The sequence below is a fragment of the Suricata suricatta genome, chromosome X (assembly GCF_006229205.1).
Source record: "Suricata suricatta isolate VVHF042 chromosome X, meerkat_22Aug2017_6uvM2_HiC, whole genome shotgun sequence".
Classification (NCBI taxonomy): Eukaryota; Metazoa; Chordata; class Mammalia; order Carnivora; family Herpestidae; genus Suricata; species Suricata suricatta.
The window spans coordinates 14,711,842-14,731,492 of record NC_043717.1 but is presented as its reverse complement, the minus strand read 5'-3'; the positions used below and the strand labels follow the sequence as shown (position 1 = coordinate 14,731,492).

The window sequence follows — 19,651 nt, the reverse complement described above, 5'->3', positions numbered from 1 at the left end:
ACTGAAGATGAACCATGGACTGAAAGGGGAGGGGGAGGGAGGGAGGGGGTGATGGTCATAGTGGGGGGCACTTGTGGGGAGAAGCACTGGGTGTTATATGGAAACCAATTTGACAATAAACTATTATAAAAAAATAAAATAATACCTGGTTAGTATAAAAACTTAATAAAGGAAAGTCACGGTATAAAGAGTCACATGGGGTGCCTTAGTGGCTCAGTAGTTTAAGCATCTGACTCTTGATTTTCGCTCAAATCATGATCTTGTGGTTCCCAAGATCGACCACTTGTCAGGCTCTGTGCTGACAGTGTGCTGTCTGCTTGGGATTCTCTCTCTCCCTCTCACCCTGACCCTATCACACTCACGTGCCTGTCTGTGTGAACACACTTTCTCTCTCTCAAATAAATAATTAAAAAATAGTCACATAAACTCCTGCTCTCCCCACCCCTCACGCACACTCCCCAGAGGAGATGGCTCCAGATCATCTCTTCAGATCTCCACACACATACATTCAGACAATTATTCAACCATAAAATGTCAATTTCAGATAGTATGACCTAATCTAGACACACAGTGATATAGACATTTTGATGTTTAGCATTTAGATGTTTAAGCATCCAACTTCAGCTCAAGTCATGATCTCTTGGTTCGTGGGTTCAGGCCCCGCTTTGGGCTCTGTGCTGACAGCTCAGAGCCTGGAGCCTGATTCAGATTCTGCGTGTCCCTCCCTCTCTGCCCCTCTTCTGCTTGTGTGCTTTCTCTCTCTCAAAAATAAATAAACATTAAAAAAAAAGTCAGATGCTTAAACGACTGGGCCACCCAGGGATCCCTACAGCACCCTTTAATGGTCCATGTGTGGATACACCATGACTAGACGAACAAGTCCCCTAATTAAAGACATTTAGGATGCTTCTGGTTTTCCACAATTCTGAATAACATACCGATGAACATTTTGCATTTATTTTTGTACATTTCACATGCGTTATATGAAGTACAACTTCTTAAAAGTGGAATTGCTGGGTTTTTTAATTAAAGAATTTTTTTTGAAGAATTGGTCGGATGCCTCCAATCTCAGTTAGACCTGCTGACCTTTATCCTCAAGGGATACCACACAACGGGATGGCGGTAGGAGTCACGCAGCCCTTCTGGGCAAATCCTGTGCGGTTACCAGTATTGGCACAGACCTCCCTCCCTTCGGGGGACATTTCACAGGTGAAAAATGACAGCACAGCGGACTAGAGCTCGGAGGAAGGTGTAGATGAGGCTACGTGGGTACGTGGAAGCCCAAGTGATGACTTTATCCCTGCCGGGGGGTGGGGGGAGCCTCGTAGAACCCTTTGTCCACTAGCTAGCAAAGGGAGAGAAATGCAGGGCTCTGTTGGAGTGGGGACACTGAGGTGCTGGCAGGTGTCAGCCTGAAAATGAGCTGTCCTGGCCCTCGTGGAAGGGAGTGCGGCCATTGAGCTCAGCTGAGCCAAGGCGCCAGATGACAGAGCGGGGCTCTAGCCAGCCACTGACCTGGGTAATAAGAGGGCACTTGGCAAGCAGCCTCCCGAAGGCTGTGCCACACGGCTGCTCATGGCACAGGACCTGGGATGCAGCCCGGTATGCTTTTGTCATGTGTTGCTCCGAAGCCTGTGAAACATTCTAGCAGAGTCCAAGTGGTGTGTTGACTGCTTTATTTTATATACGTAATTGCCCCCTTGCACCTTTGGGTTTCTTTGCAAACCATAATCTTGAAAATAGGAGTTCTTGGCTTTTTTTTTTTTAATTGCCTTGAAACCTACTTATCAGTCTGGTGAAGTCTATGACCTCTTCTCAGAATAATGTTTGTAAATGAATAAAACAAAATCTACAGTTGCGAAGGAAACCAATTATACTGAAATGCAGTCATCAAAATACCACAAACACATAAGTAATACATATTCTAAATGGATGCGTTAAATAGCAAGACCGAGCAGTGGCCATCATAATTTTAAAGTTGGGATGCATGTACATGATATTTCATGATAACTGCAGTGACCAGGATGTGAAATGAAAATACCTATCTGTGTAGTAGGACATCAAAATCCCTGCGTGCTGCTGACACCAGTGTGGTTTGCTGGTGTACATAGTGAGAAAAAAGGCCAGATTTCAACCATAGGACAGTCAAAGTAAAGGTGGAATTTTCTTCCCATCCATGTTTAGACCCCTGAACTAACTATCCACGAACCCCAGTTAAGAATCTCTGATCCAGAAGAAGGAATTGTGGGGATACAAACCCCCTTTGCATCGAGAAAATCCATAAATACCTAAGCTTCCCCTATCTTGATTCTGATGGAGATGAGAAGGGAAAAAAGTCAAAATTAGAAAAAAAATCATTTTGACTAGCTGCAGTAAAGATCTTTCCCCTTCTGCCTCGAGAGAGAAATGTGGATTTTCTGTCATTCTCTAAGTTTCCCAGGACAATGGCTGCTTTGAGGACTGATTTTAAAGACTGGGAAACTCTAGATTTGTTTGTGGTAGGTTTTTCCCCCGGAGAATTCTCTAAGCTGAGGCAAGGGACATGGCCCCCAGATGAGGGTCTCTCAGATTTTCTAGACCTTTATCACAATTCCTAGGTAGACATGTGCTCATGCGCACTCCCCCGCCCTCTGCTCGTTCCCTCCCTCACTCCCCCCTTCACTGTAAAAGTTAGGGGTCTGATCTCTTCAGCAGCAGCAAAGTTTGAGAATGCCTTTAAAAATAGATGTGTTAGAGGGAGTGTGTTGGATAGAAGGGAGAAATCTTGTTGATGCTCAACAAATAACTTATATTTAGAATCTTCCTTCAGTTTTTCCTTTGAAAATCTGTATTCTCATTTCACTTGAATGACTCTGCATGGAGCATTTAAAAGTAGATCAAACAAAACTCTATAAATATGTTGAGTTCTTTTGGGCATTTTGCCAAAAGAAGCCTTGCTAAAGTGGAGAAAAGCAATGTGCTGTATGTATCAGATTTTTTCCTCTGAACGTCCAGACTCCCTTCCTCCAGACACGAGGCGTCCTGGACTGGGGAAGTCAAGCCAGGGACACTTGGGGAACTGTCCCCCTGTTGTGGTCTGCTGTGGGTTGGCTCATTTAGATTAAAGACCATCCTGAGAGGCCAAAACCACCCCCTGGGATTGGCCTAGGGAAAGGGGAAGACCCGAAGGATGTTTAGACACATCACTGACCGTGTTTTTCAGTGTGATTTCTTTATCTTGCTCTGATGGGGAGAGAAGGCTGGCCAAAAGAAAATTAGTTGAGCAGATATAAAGCATTAACAAAGGTGCCTTTTAACAAATTAATGAATGATAAGTCGAGTGGAAAAAAGAAGGGCATCAGGTGGCAGCGAACCCTTCTGTGAAGTAGGTCTGTCTCCATCATTCCAGTTCGAGACACGAGAAAACTGAGGTGAAGGCCACTAAGTGGCAAAGGGCATGAAGTGTTCGTAGTGCTGGTTAGCCACTAGGTTCTCTGTCTTTCCCATGTCGTGAGGCCCGGGGCACCCTGCCTATGCCTTAGTGCTCTCTGTGTGGACCCCGTGTGCATGGGCTGTAACATCTGAGCTCATGTGTCCTTTTGGTGGACTAGTTCACATACCATTTGTATAAGATGGTCGAGGGAAGGACATTATGGTAGGAGAAGTTCTTCATGCCCTTGGCTCAAAATTATAAATGTGGTTTCTGAGGGAATAACGAGTATTAACATTGAAAATATCCATAGGCAGCATCTCTTTGCAGGAACGCAGTTTATTAAATGGATGGCCCCTTTCTATTTTACACTTGCAGTAGAAAGTTGATTTTTTAGTCATATGTTAACTGACTGACTTTATGACTGTCGTCAGTGGCTTCTTTAAGGCAGGGCATTAGACTCTGAAGCTTGTAGGACTGGAGAAGGACTAGACCAGGGATTATGTGTCCTTCTCGCTCTTTCTGCATAAGTGACAGAGTGGGCATTTGTGATGAAATGGCATCCTCCTGACCATCATGAGGAGCGTGTGGGTGTGAGTAAATGAGTTACATTTGTTGAAGATGGCGCATGAACGAGTGGAGAGTGTCAGAGCTGAAGGGGCGGAGGCCAACAGACTTCGCTGCTCAGAGGCCATTCGCTTATGGCGGGATGAGGGCGGTGCAGGAGAAGAGCAGCAGTTGGTCGGGAGCCAGACAGTGGGCCTCCATGGCTGTGTATGTGCGTGTTCCTGTGAGTGAGTGATCGTGAGCAAGCTCAGAAGATGGACACAGCCCCCCACCCCCCTGCTCCCCACTGCTCCCAGCCCCTGCTGGGAGGGAGAGGGCCGTCTGCTCTGTGTGGTCTGGGCAGTGAGTCCAGGGACAACGACCTTGGATCCATAACTGATCCAAGGATATGGTGGGGGCTCTGATGAGCCTAGTAACTAGTCTGGGCCACAGGGGTGGTGCTCTTTCTCTGGGCTCACACCTCCCATTGTCTTCATGGACCAGCCACCACCCGTTCAGACCCCATTGGCATTCAGCCTGTTGCAACCACCTTTCTGCCTGATTCACTAGCTATTTATTTATTTACTTGGAGAATAAGAACTAACTTCACTACTAATGTAATCAAAGCATAATCAGAAGAATTAAGTTTCATAAAGCATGATAATTGTTTTAATAGGTGACTGTGATGATTTTTAAAAATTATTACAGTGTATTATTACACACTCTTTGTAAAAACAGATTGATATGCAGAAACATTTGTGTGAGTCTCTCTTTACACTCTCCTCATCCCCCTTTTCAGAAATACGACTATTAATTTGGGGAATACCACTCCATACCCTTTTCTGTCCTTGCACAAGCATGTTCTTGTACACATACACCTTTTATTTCACTCACTAAATTGTATTAGGCCCTCACATATTAATTGAATGTTGAATGAACCCATTTATTCATTAATAAACATTTCTCGAATGTGTGCTCTGTGACTAGGTTCTGGGTCATAGGAGTAAACTTTAGAGTCTAGGGCGGAGGTTATAGAGGGAAGAATGGAGTGTGTATGTGTTTACAATATCAGGAGTGTATTTCACATATTATGCCATTTGCTCTTTTAACTTAATGTACTCTGGACCCCTTTTCCATGGCAGTACACATAGAACTGCTTGCTTGATTGAAAAGGCTGCTCACATCCCATGGCCCTGATATACCATGTGGCCCTTCCCTCACAGTGGACACTAAGGCTGTTTCCTGTGCAGATCTCTATGCACTTATGTATTTTCTATTAGATCCAGCACCGCCCTGAACCTTCTTATACATATAGCCCTCCCTACATAAGTATTTTCTCTCTTTTAATAGGACTACATTTAAACTCAAACATTCATAATTTCTTGTTCAGGTGAATCCCTGCTCCACTCTCTGGTATGAATAACTGACAATGGGCCATGAATACGAGTCTAGCAGGCATTGTTGAATCCCACAGGTGCTTCAGACTACAAGGTCAGTGGAGAATGAGGCCCTTTGACCCCACAGCAAGACGATGGCCACCGTCTTTCTATCCTGATAGCAGCAACAATTCAAGGTGGCTTTAGCTTTTTGAAAAATTGTGGTGAAATACACATAATCTAAAATTTACCATCTTAGCCATTTTGGCATTGGCTTTTAAGCACCTAGTGGTGGGTCCCCAGTTTAACACCAGGTTGAGGCTTTAACTGCTTCCCTCCACCCTTTCTGTCCTTCTCCAGTAATCCTCTGTCTATAGAATTGTTGTTCACAAAAGAGTGACCCACAGACGGAATGTGGAATAGGTACTCATTAGCTCATTCATCCATCGATCCATCAAGAATGGATTGAGCATCCGCTCTGACAGGGACTGAGCTAGGTGCTGGGATCAAAGACAGGTGAAAGAGGGTCATTGGCCACGAAACGGGGTGACAGAAACGCATCAACTGATGATGATAGTGTGTATATGCCTCTCCTTCACTGTGTATATGATTCCTTCCATCATGTTTTTCAGACTTTCTCTGTCTTTCATTGTCTTCTGTTGGGCTGTCTGCCTGCTTCTTGGCTCCCTCCCCCTAGCCATCCTACACACCCCTGATACCAGCCACTTCTCCCTATATCACTGTTCTCCTCACATCTTTTTCTCATTTCTCTGGCCAGAAACCTTCTCTGGTCAAGTCCTCATCCTTAATTCATCATCCAAAGTCCCCCAGAAATGCACACCTAATCTGCCTTCCTGATATTATCTTGGGTTGGTGGAAGAAGAGAGCTGCAGACCACAACTTATTTAACTCATGTGCCTCCTACAAGTTATTGAGACTTTCTGTGCCCATTCAGAATGATGGGGCCAGCATCCCTAAGCTCACAGGGTTGATGCAAGAACTTAAGGGAAGGCATGTGACGTGCATAGTATGGTTGTTGGCACATAGCAGACACCTCATCAGTGGTTTGTCTCCTTCATCTCCAACAAGACTCCGTTGTTTTTCCTTATGTGACTGTTGACTTTACCTGCCTCCATTCCCATCCCCATGGCTTAGAGGCCATAATAAATGGTTCCCTGCTGAATATGCATTTTCCTGCTATATTCTGGTGGGATATGGGAGAAAATGGGCACTGGCATACCTATAACTTCTTTTCAGATGAACCTTCTCTTTCAAGTAGCAGGAAAATGGATTTACTGTTTTCTATCATGCAAAGATGTTGACTATACACAGCCCAAGGAGAATCAAGGAGGTTCATCTCCTAGGACCAAACAGTGCTGGTTAATTAAATACCATACATTTCTGCTGTAAGCGTCCAGCCACAGCCAGAGGGTTTGGCAAGAAAGACCCACTGGCTCCTTATTTTTCTGGCATGCATCCTCCTCTTCCTCTGAGTTACGTTACATTGAAACAGGATGAGGAGTGGGAATGTTCCCAGCAAAGGGTGTGATGCTGGGTCCAGCAAGATGAGTCATTTAACTGGCTCTCGTTCCTTGTGCCCCAAATCCACTAAATGTTTCAAGGAAAAGGGATGATTCTCCACATGTGTTGTTTACTTTGTATTGTCTTTCCAACTAGAAATAGGAAACGTGGCCTCTTGCATACACTGAGGTTTCTGACTCAAGAACAGCCTCTTTAGGAATCTGGAATCTACTCACTAAATTGGGGAGTTGCTGCACCCCCAGAACTGGTGGCTAATGAATCACAGCAGAGGGTGCCATCTTTTCCATCCCCCAGTCTCCCAGGAGTGCATTTCCAGAGCTAGAGGCTGTTCGGTGCAACTGTTCCACAGTTCTGTGAAATAAAAATCACAGCATGGCAGCATTCACCGGGGTTATGCATTAGGTTAATATTGCCAGATGAGATTGATTTTTCTCCCTTTGGGAAAAGAAGCTGAACATAGAACCTGTATAGTGTGGTCCTGGAAAACTCCCCCCTCCTCCTTTTTGGACAACCGATTCACCTGGATGTCTCTTGATCCTGTTTGTTAGACTCACCCGAGGAGCTCTGAAAATACAAGGGGTGGGGCCTGGGCATCTGTGTGTTTTCCTCTCCCCCTAAAATTTGTATTAGAAAAATTTCAAATGCACAGAAAAGTTGTAACAGTATTACAGTGAATACCCATGTTAGCAATTTGCCACATTTGTTTCTATGTGTGTATGTATATGTATGTATGTACGTATGCACACATACACATGCACTCCTTTTCTTTTCTCCTTAAACAATTTGAAAGGAAGTTACAGATTTCAGGATATTTCATCCCTGAATGCTGTGGCATAAGGCCATTCTCCTGTGTCAGTGCAATGGAATGAACAAGCACATTCTGGAAGTGTAACACTAATACAATGCTATTACCTAGTATTGGTCCATATTCAGATTTCCCCAATTCTCCTAATAATGCCCTTTATAACCTTTTTTTTTAAAAACCTGAATGTAATTAAGGATGGCATTATATTTAGTTGTATCTCTTTACTGTTTTTTAAATCTAAAACAGTTCCCTAGCCTTTTAAAAACTGTATGTGATAGTGACTTAGAAATATTTTTATTAAAAAAATTTTAAGTTTATTTACTGAGAGAGAGAGAGAGAGAGAGAGAGAGAGAGCGAGAATGAGTGGGGAGGGGGAGGGAGGGAGGGAGAGAGAATCCCAAGCAGGCTTCAAGCTGTCAGCACAGAGCCGAATGTGGAGCTTGAACTTACAAACCATGAGATCATGACCTGAGCTGAAATCAGGAATCAGACACTCAACCAACTAAGCCCCCCAGGTACCCCTTAAAAAAGACTTTTAAAAAATCAGAGATCAGTTTCTGTAGACCGTGCATTGGTTTGGATTTGCATGATAGTTTTCTCTTGGTCAGATTTAGGTTAAATGTTTGGGGGTGGAAATGTTCTGTAGGTGATGTTAAGTCCTTCTCTGAGTGCCACATAAGAAGTCCCATTATTGGCAATGTGAACTTTAAGATCGTGTCTGTCCAGTTTCTCCATTCTAAGAAGACCGTTTTCCGTTTGTAATTAATAATTGGTAGGGAGATACCCTGAGACTCATTACATATCCTAATCCCCAATAAGCTTTCACCCAGTGGTTAGCAACCATTGATGCTGGCCAGAGTCAGTGGTTGGTATCATGGTGATAAAATGGTGCTTGTCTATTTCTTTCTTTCCTTTCTATATGTATCAGCTGACACTCTTTCTCTAAAGGAAAACTTTCCCTTCTTGCCCTGTACCTTTCTATCAAATCTTATCCATTAAACTAGCTAGGTAGCTATCAACCTAGCTACCTATTGAAAATCTCCAATGATTTAGACCCTTGTAGTTGTACGGGTGTTCTGTAAAAAGGGATATGAGATGTAGAAAAATAGACCGTGTGGGTGTTGAAAGTTTTTAGTTGATCCAAAGATGTTTCTCAACCATTATATTATTTGTTGTTAGATTTTTGTGGTCATTGAACGAATTGGCCTAGTAAAGTTTTCACATGTTATAAGACCCTGGAAGGCTCTAAAATATAGATGAGTGTGTTGTTTCTAAGGATGGGTCATGGCACCCTTTTTAGTTTCAGCTGTGTCATGTTTAGAGAGTTAGAGAGTTCATTTCCTCCCCTTCCAACCAGTTTTATGTCATGAAAATATTCGGCAGCTAGATCCTCAGGATTCACAGCTGTGAAGAAGTGCTCCTAATTTGTGATTTTTCACTTCCTGGTTTCACATTTTAACCATGTCCCACATTGGCCCAGTGGGTCCTTACTACAGTCTCAAGACCCACAAATGAGAATTCTTAAGAATAGTCAGACATGGGAGATAGTGTGTCTGGAGCTGGGTCCACTTGCGAGCTATAAGACTCTGGTAAAACACTCAATCTCTGTGTTTTTCCTTGTTCGTGAAAAGGGAGTTCATTATGAGGATTAAGTGGGGTAATACATACACAGTACTTAGCAGTGTGCGACACACAATAAGTGCTCAATAAATGCTAGCTGTTATCATTTTATTAAACAAAGCTGGCCATGGAGGGAAGGTCACGAATGAATGGGGCCAAGTGAGGGAGACTGAGTGTGCCCTCCCTGCCTTCCATGTGCCTGTATTTCTACCTGTGAATGCGTGGTCATGCATGTGTATTTTGTGGCCATCGTGGAGTATGACAACAAAGGAGAGACCTATCAAGTATGACCTGTGAAGTCTGCCTTATCTATACATTTTTTGGTAAGCCACATGCACATATACATTTGTATGTATGTCCGTAAATCTTGTGTTTGTTACTTCTCGTGATTATGTGTAAGGAGTTAAGTGGTCCTGCCTAGAAAATGCACACAGTGACAAAGGATGGTGGCAATGGCCCCATCATGAAGGAGGAAAACGCCTATGTTCTCTCCTCTTTCTAGTTGTTCTAATATAGATTTGTCTTGTTGGCCATGATTGGCAAATACATGTAAATTTCTCTCAAGACTCAGTGTATTCCATAGAAAACAGCTCCAACTAAGGGATCCTAAACCACAGCCTTGGGTAAGTTGTACTTGATTTTTTCCAGTTTATATCGGCTATTGAAAGGAGATGACCTTGTTGTCTATATACCTCCTCGAGGAAGGTCAAGACTGACTAGTAAACATCAGTGAAATGCCAGGAGAGGAAGAAATGGCTAATGGCATTCTTAAACTCCCTTAAATTTTGCCTCTGCAACTGAAAGGCAGTGTCTCCTGACGTCAGACACCCACCTTCAGCTGGGCTTAAGGTTCAGTAGAACAGGCTAACAGTGATGTGCAGAAGTTGAGACTTGGAAAAGCAGCGGTCTAGGAGTTTGGGTGCAAACCTAAGGCTGTGTGACACAGCGCTGCAAGAAGCAGTTAAATATAGAATTGCAGAGAATTTGGGATAAGATATGAACTAAATTGGTTCATCCAGCATTGGAGCTGAGCTGTGAACTCAGGCCAAGGAAATACTGCCACTCACTAGCTTGGTGTTGGTGGGTAAGTCACTGAGCCCCAGTTTTCTGATTTGCAAAGAGGTTGCTCATTCTGCCTTTCTTATTTATTTATTTATTTGTTTGTTTGTTTGTTTTTGAGACAGGGAGAGACAGAGCACAAGTGGGTGAGGGGCAGAGAGAGAGAGGGAGACACAGAATGTGAAACAGGCTCTAGGCTCTGAGCTGTCAGCACAGAACCTGATATGAAGTTAGAACCCACGAATCGTGAGATCATGACCTGAGCCAAAGTTAGATGCTTAACCAACTGAGCCTTCCAGGCACCCTCTTTTTCTTTTTAAGTCCTGCTGTTGGCAGGATGGGATATGGTGCCGGATACCAGAAGCACTTTAAAAAACATTGCTGGCTACCCCAGTGCCAGAGGGAATGACTTTTGTTGCCTGGGCTAAGATCAGGTGGTCTTTACCATCAGTACCCTCTGGATACGTTGCTGTGGCTCACTTTTCTTGGTCCTGTATGTTGGCAGTATGTTTTATGGGACTTTATGCCACCAATTAAATAAACTTGTTAGAGGCTTTTAAGAAATATCAATTTGCCTGGCAGACAGAAACTAGGAAATGTGTCATTCTTCCTGATACTAGACAGGGCTTTATAGAAGTCTGATACAGAGATTTGGTTCAAGAGAAATCTGATTATTCTGTTCCAGGTCCATCCTGAGTCTGTGGTGTTAGTCTATTGTCAAAGAATATATCACTCTCTCTTTCACCATTTGCATAGTACTGGGTTAGATGCTACTTTTTACAGAGGGTTTTATGAATATATGACCTTACATATAACTGTGTTTTATGATTTCAACTAACACTGGGTCTTCAGATGTAATTTTCAAGTCACTTTGGTGAGGGCTGGTGACTTCTGTGCTTATAAAGGTTAGGTTGTAGACATTTGTCATGTTCACTTATTCTGTGTCAGATTTGTATCTGCAGAGTTTGCTTTTGATATAATATCTAGTGAATAAAGGTCTTAAAGATTGATAGCAGAACTTCATCTTCAGAGGTGTATATGGGGGTAAGAGAGTCACAGGGAGTAGGAGATGGGTACCAAGACCCCTCATCATCTAGATCTCAGCTAGGATGAGAAATATGGACCCTTCACAACACCAACTGCTGGAGATGCCTTCCGTTGCTTTGGACGCCATGGAATTGTGGTAGAGTTCCTTGCTCTGGAGACTGACTCTTCATGACTCCCCACAGGGAGAAGCCATGTCCTGTGGGAGAGCCGGGCCCTCCATGGTTGGCCCTATGCCACCTGCCTATGGTGCTGCTAGCACCTGGCAGTTGGCCTGAGAGTTCTGCGTTCTCATCAGGACCAGGGGGCTGGGCGTTTTGCATGAAGGGGTGGACTGTATTTGTATAGTCCCCAGAGATGTGGTTAGACAAGGTATTGATTCTGAACTCCTGCCTCCCTCCTTCTGTTTGACTCTCTTCTTCCTTAGTGAGGTTCAGGCAGAGAAAAATGGAACAGAGAGAACTAGGCCACTGGCTTTTGGAAGATATTGATCAGTGAGCACATGAGATGTAGCAAAGACCTTCCCCTTTGTATGATGTCATGCTGCATGGGGGCCTTCATGTGGCCTGTGATCACTCCTGCAGGGATTTGCTTTCTTAGGGAAAAGACTAGAAAAGGAAAGGAATCACTGTAGGCAGTATCCAAAAATAATGTCAGCATTTCTAAGTGTGTTTGCTTGAAGTCGTTGATCCCTTTGGTTTTCTAGGCCATATGGTGGCAGGAGGGAACACTGTGAGGTGATCAGCCTTGAGCAACAAACTTCTGAGCAGTGCTGGTCCCAGTCCTTCTCCTCTGTCCACCTCTCCCTGGCTTGGGCCTCCACTGCTGTCTGTCTGTCTGTCTCCCCCCCCCCCCCATCACACATACCACATGCATGTTCCTTCTGCCCACAGTGCATGTTTGTGGTGTGGAAACACTTGCATTTTTACTTGAACCAGCTCTGAGCCAGGGCCTCCCAGTTTGGGCCACTCTGGGTGAGTGAGATGCTGTAACCTTGAGTGTCCTCCGGTCAAGTGAAGTGTGGTCCTGGCTTTTATCTTGATTTGCCTGGGTTGGCTCTGTGTAAGCAGCCAGGCCTTCTGCTAATGGGTCCCCTGGGACAGAGGGAAGAGGACAGAAGTGGATTTGTTGAACCCCTGTGGGGTATTTGAAATGGCACCAAGAGCAGGCTGAAATCTAATCAGCCTTTGCTTATCAGGCCCTGAGTTCCACCACATTGAAAGGGTGATGATGAGTAAGAAAAAGGCCAGGATACTTTATCTTTTCCTTTGCACATTTGGGGAAAATGTCCTCTGCCTTGCTAGCATTAGAAGCAGACCATTCTTGTTACTCTACCACATCACGTCAGCTTTCATCAAAAATCAACGGCAGCAAATACAAAGCCCCATCCGTGGAAAAGCGTTTAAGGCAACACTGTGCGCCAGCGCTTCGGGGCTGGGGGTTCGCCTTCTGCACCAGCGGATCGGTTTCTCATCTCCATGCCTTTTGACCCAGCAGCTTCTAAAAGACCAAGAAGCATTGCTCTGCTTTCTACTGCCTCTCTCTGAGACTGGGGCTGCTGGGCCTCTAGCCATGTCCCAGAGAGCATATTTGAGACAAGTCAGCTTAATTGCCTGCATGCCTAGGAAGCCTCTCTTTGAAATCTAATTTTGAGACAAGAGCTGTATCTAAATATTTTGCTTTTCCCATTCAGGCGAGCGACGGAGGCGCCGCTGCCAGGTGGCATTCAGCTACCTGCCCCAGAATGACGACGAGCTTGAGCTGAAAGTGGGCGACATCATAGAGGTAGTAGGAGAGGTGAGTGTACCAGGCGGATGGGTGGGTGACCCCAGGTGGGCTGTCAGAAACCACCCCTGGTTGGCCTTGCTCTGGCGGATGTTAAGAGACCTTAGACCTTATCTAGCTGAGTCTCTTCTTAGAGGAGATGTGCTCCCAGAGAGGAATGCCACCGAGCCCATTAGGAGCAGCTGTGGGCCACTTGAACTGACTGTCCTTCTCACACAGCCTCCTAAATCCTTCAAAGGGCCCAGCCCACCACACAGCTTTCCTCCTCTGCTTCAACGGCCAGGAGACTGGCCATCCAGAGTGAGCCTGAGCGATCTCTAGAGGGTGAATGCAGTATTCATCATGGGGCACACTGTGGATTCAAAGGGCAAGAAAAGAAGTGCCATTTATAGAAGAACTAGTATATGACAGACGTGACCAGGTTCCTTGCACGTTGGCCCATTGGTGGCCCATCACAAACGCCTCATTTTGTAGAAAAGAGGCTCAAAAGACCCTAGAACATTCAGGGCTGAGTGTTCAAGCCAGGTCCACCTGGCTGGAGACCCTTGCTCTTCCCCTGCACCACATTCCCTTATTCCTGCCCAGACCTGGCTGCTCAGAGCCAGCCCTGGTGGTGACATGCCCCCGCACACACTGGCACAGGCTTCACAGACTCACCCCCTCTGTCCTGGGCAGTCCTGGGCTTCACACTTACAACCTCATCATACATTTGGATTCAACACGTGTATCTTTATATAGAAATGGAATTCTCCAATTGCTTTGGTTACCTGAGTACCATTTGACTTTACAGAAAACTCATGATTTACCAACAAAATAAAAATAAAAAATAAAGAATAAAGGAAGCTAGAAGTCAAGGAGGAGATTAGGTGAACGGTGGCGTGGGGCCAAGTAGCAGGGCTGGTGCCAACCACCAGATTCCCTGGTGTTCATACACACATCAAGTGAGCATTAGAGCTTTCTTTAACTCATTAACAGGGGGCTCTGCAAGATGGCATGGTTGGCTCAAAGAGAATTGTGGAAGAGCAAAGTATTATAATGAGTTGAATGAGAAAATGCTTCAAAAAATGAAATTGAAAATGCTTGATTAAGATTGCTCAGTTGGATGCAAAACTACGTAGTGTCCCGTGGGGCAATACACTGTAACCTTTGAGGTTATCCTTTCTAGGGGATAAGGCACTTGCCTCGCTGGCAGTCAAGATTTATTTTCATTGCTATCTGAACAGAACCATGCTCATCGCTTTTGGTTTTCTGTCAGTTAACACCCGCACTAGGAGGATCATAAATAGTAAATAGGGCGTCACACAAAGATACATGTTACCGGGACTCCCAGGATAGCACCTGGAGGGCACGAAGTAAGCCCCTTTGCCTATTTCCCAGTTTTGGGGAATTTGTATCAATGTGTCATTCGGTCACCATTTTGTATCCCTGTTGCCAAGTTGGGCACATAGGAGTCATTTGTTGAAAGACAAAGGAGCAAAACAGGAACAGACAACAGAGGAGAAAGTTTATGCCAACAGTGCAAGGGACACTTTCCTTTTTTCTTTTAAAAAAAAAATGTTTAGGGGCGCCTGGGTGGCTCAGTCGGTTGAGCGGCCGGCTTCGGCTCAGGTCATGATCTCACAGTTCGTGGGTTCGAGCCCCGTGTCGGGCTCTGTGCTGACAGCTGGCTCAGAGCCTGGAGCCTGCTTCAGATTCTGCATCTCCCTCTCCTTCTGACCTTCCCCTGCTCACGCTGTCTCTCTCTGTCTCTCAAAAATAAATAAAAGACATAAAAAAATTTTGTTAAATGTTTATTTTTGAGAGAGAAAGAGAGCAGGGGAGGGGCAGAGAGAAAGGGAGATGGAGGATTTGAAGTCGGCTCTGTGCTGACAGCAGAGAGTCCAAATGGAAAGCTCAGACTCACCAACTGTGAAATCATGACCTGAGCCAACTGACTGAGCCACCCAGGTGCCCCAAGGGACACATGTCTTAAGACTGAAGCCATGGAAGAAATTCTAAAAGAAATAATGAATAGTGTGACTAATTTTTTAAAAAATTAAAATTTTGGTATAATTTGCAGTGAGTTTAGCTTAAAAAAAAGAGAGAGGACAACAAACAAAACATTTTGCAAGAAATGATCATAAAAAGTTATTCTGTATCACATATGAAAATATATTAGGAAGGTACTGTAACCATGATAAATGGTAGATAATTTTGCCATAAACACAAAGCCTACAAGGGAGAACTCTTTACCATGAGAAACTGTTCCACACTGCTATTAATGAAATAAATGCAAATTAAGACAATAATGGGTTCCTGCTTTTGAGAATTTCGAGAAAATATTTTAGCGGTAAGTCTGTTGGTAATACTGAGAAGTGGCGACTTTGTACATATTTATGATCCTAATATGAAACCATTTAGCAAGGTATGGCAAGAGCTGTGAAAATCTGAATTAACAACCTTTGAGCCAGTAATCTCACTCCCGGGAATTCATCCAAAGAAAATGGTTAACAGAAAAAAAATATGTGAAATGCATTAATTGCTTGCGATAATGAAAAATAATCAAGAGAGGGAATAGTTACATGAATTAAATTATATTATCCTTCTAGAAGATTGTGAAGATATTGACTGAGATGGTAAGCCCGGAGGCCTTTAAATCCTTATTTATTACGATACTTTGGTTGTGATTTTCTGTTAAATTCTGCTTACCTGAGAGCTTTTCAACAGCAGGGATCTGGTTTTGATCTATCTTTCTATACATGGTACCTGGAATAGTGCCTAAACCCGGATGTGTACTTTAATAAATGCTTACTGGATAAGTAAATGGAAGCATCAAAAGATTCTTTTGCAAAATAAATGAATAGGTCAGGACACAAAATTGCATACTCTAGGACCCAGCTGTGAAAAATATATCTCCATGCCATGCAATCAAAGACTGGAAGGGAACAAGAATTGAAAATGCTTGTGTCACAGAAGATAGCTTGCCCTTTAGTGTTGTAATAATGTTTTGAGAAATACAAATCAAGATAAGGAGAATTAATAACAACTTTCTGGGAAATAGTGGCCACGCTCGCCTGCCTGTTGACTGTAGGGAAAGCGGGTGTGGGTCGCTGAAGGAGAAGAGGGACTGCAAGGTGTCACTCTTCTCACCTAGATGATGTAGGATGTCCTCACCACCTGCAGACCAGCTTCCTGTACGCTCCCTGCCATTTCAGTGCTCGGCTTCGTGATGGTTTTGCTGCAAATGGGAGAAAGGACAAATACGTAGCCTATGATATTTATGTAAAACAATATGTAAAGGTTGGCCTTTAAAGCCATATTTTATTTTTTACTAAAAAGACAGAGTGCAAGCAGGAGAGACACAGAGTCTGAAGCAGGCTGCAGGCTCTGAGCTGTCAGCACAGAGCCTGACGTGGGAATCAAACCCATGAACCGTGAGATCATGACCTGAGCTGAAGTTGGACCCTTAACTGACTGAGCCACCTAGGTGCCCCTATTTTTTTACTTTTAAAAATTAAATTTTTTTATTTTAGGGAGAGAGAGAAGGCACGAGCTGAGGGGAGGGGCAGAGAGAGAGAGAGAGAGAAAGAGAGAAAGAGAGAAAGAGAAAGAGAATCCCAAGCAGGCTCCCCAGTCAGCACAGAGCCCAACATGGGGCTCAATCCTCCAACCCTGGGATCATGACCTGAGCTAAAATCAAGAGTTAGACACTCAACTGACTGAGCCACCCAGGTATCCCTAAACCATATTTTTTAAATGATATGATCAAAAATTAATTTCTCCATTATTCTAATTTACTTGTGATATTGCAGATATTGGGCCATTGTCACTGTATAATATAAAATATGCCTTTTTTAATGGATGTATAAATGCCAATGGGTAGTTACTCTCTCACTCCACTGAAAACTAAAGATAAACATCCCAAATAAATACAAGTTCTTCATTCACAGGAACAGATTGAGGTAGGGCCATAGTATTTTCTTTGCAATACTATAGAATCAATCAATCCATTCGTCAATAAAAATATAGCAGATAATATCATGTATGCATGTATAAATATGTTATATTCTTATTGATTGATTAATAGACTGATTCTACAGTGCGGCAAAGCTATACACACACACAAATGCACATACACCCCCTTACCCCCAAGAAAAAAACCCAGACAACTCAGGAAGATTTTGTTTTTGGAGATATGAACTGGTGGTTGTTTTTAATGTTTTATTTATTTTTAGAGAGAGAGAGCGCACAGCAGGGGAGGGGCAGAGAGAAGAGGGGACAGAGGATCCAAAGCAGGCTCTGTGCTGACAGCAGCAAGCCCAGTGCCGGGCTCCAGCTCACAAGCTGTGAGATCTTGACCTGAGCCGAAGTCAGGCACTCAACCCACTGAGCCACCCAGGTGCCCCGGACTGGTTTTTTGAAAAAGGTTGATTCAAGTAGAGAATCTTAAAATATTTTATATATATAAATTAAATTAGATATATCTCTTATTAATACAATTAATTTGATTAATATAAATAATATATATCTTATCTAGTTTTACCTTAAAATTTAAAAATGTGCATTCATGTGCCATTTGCCACCCTAAGCTCATAGGGCCAAGGCGTTTTCCTTACTGGTTTGAGTTCTGCCCTCTCTGCATCCATAGTGCATCCTTCATGATTTCCTTCATTTTTTTTTTAAATGGATTCACAACCACACTCCTGACATTCTACAGCCCACTGCCCCCACTCTCATCTGGTCATCTTGTGTACACCTAATTTTGCAGGAATTTTTTTTTAAACTTTCAGATTGTTCGCTATTATCCCTTCTCACCACTAGCTCTCTCTTCACACTTAGGTATTTTTGAGCAGTGTAGCCACATGGCGGGCTAGCAGTCAGAGCACCGGACTGTGCTCTCTGGCCTAGAGAAGGAAGGGGTGGGGAGAGCAGGGTTGTCCGAGGTGAGTGCCCTTGGCAGAGACACCTTGCTCAAGAGAGCACTTCGCATGCGTCTGCCTCCTGGCCGGATGTCCATTCTGCTCTCATCACCAGATCCATCTTCGAGAACCTGAAGGAGCTGGGCTGCCAGTTTGAACGGAAAAGGAGCAGACTGATTTCTCGGGCATCGATGTTTTCGAGGAAATCACTGAAAATGCACACTTGTGCCATTTTTTCCAGAGGGGCGAGGATGGATAAACGCAGATGAACTTCTCATTATAAGACCAGGCGTGGCATATAGACAAGCTTGTCAGGAGAAATGGCATTTGAGGGCCTCTGGGGTCGCAACCCTGGCTTGTTGTTGGCTTTTTTTTTTTTTAAGTGCATTGAAGCCTCTGTTTTCATGTCTGTGTCATCCAGAGCCTGGGAAAGGAGCCCCCTTTTCTATTGGGTTCGATAAACTTGGTCAACCAGTATCTCTCTCAGAGATACTTGGTTTTCTTTATTCTTTGTGGTTTGTTTTTGAGGTAGTTTTCACTGGTCCCTAGTTAAGTTCCCTCGAAACCAATGGCTTTAATTTCAGATTAAAAAATCAGATATAGTTGCAAAGATGGTAACTTGGACTTTCAGGAAACTTAGGCTTTTTTTTTAATTAGAGAGAGACAGAGAGAGAGAGAGAGAGAGAGAGAGAGAGCACACACAAGCAGGGGATGGGGAGCAGAGAGAGGAAGAGGGGGAGGGGGAGGGGGAGAAGGAGAGAGCCAGAGAGCGAGAGAGCTAGAGAGCGAGAGCCTCTCAAGCAGGCTCTATGCTCAGCCCCACCCCGACGCTTGATCCCACAACTCTGGGATCATGACCTGAGCTGAAATTAAGAGTCAGATGCGCAACCAACTAGCAACCCAGGTGCCCCAAATTTAGGCATCTTCTTGTGCCCACAGCTGAGGTGTCCTGCTTTCAGCTAGAGCTAAACAGGCTGTTCAAATTCTTCAGAACTTTAAGTCAATCAGACAACTTTTATGGGTATGGATGGGCAGTTATGATATTGTGGATTATAATAAGAAATATATATATGTCTGGTCTTCCTCCCATTTCTGGCAAAGAGCCCCTAACACTCCACTTTTCCTAAAAGAGTAATAAAGGTGCCTTTTGTTTTGTTAATGGAGTAACTTTTGAAACTAGGCACTGGGGCTGGCTGCAGGCGGAGACAATGAGTGCTGGGAAGGTTCAACGTGCAGCCCCACCCACTGACCTGCGGCCTTGGCCCGGGGAGAGGGGCTGGGGGTTGAATCGGTTGCCTGCAGATGGTGAATTAGTCAGCCACGCCTGTGTCATGAAGCTCCCCAAAAAACCCCTCAAAGGACAGGCTTCAGCGAGCTTCTGGGCTGGTGAGCATGTAGAGTGCGTGGAGTGCGGGGCCTGGCGAGGGCACGGAAGCTCCGTGCGCTTTTCCGGGCCTTGCCCCGTGCGCCTCTTCCTTTGGGCTGTTCCTGACTTAGATCCTTTTATCATAAACCTGTGGTCTGGTCAGCAACATGTTTCTCTGAGTTCTGGGATCTGCTCCAGGAA

At 44.2% G+C, this 19,651-nt stretch overlaps 1 protein-coding gene across 1 annotated transcript in view; it reads left to right on the top strand.

Moving 5' to 3' along the window:
• Positions 1–19,651, top strand: part of SH3KBP1 (SH3 domain containing kinase binding protein 1) — a 279,554-nt gene that overhangs the window by 104,479 nt on the left and 155,424 nt on the right. The window contains exon 3 of the mRNA XM_029929622.1: positions 13,095–13,198. Within this exon, the coding sequence (XP_029785482.1) occupies positions 13,095–13,198 (104 nt within the window). The remainder of the gene's footprint in view (positions 1–13,094; positions 13,199–19,651) is intronic.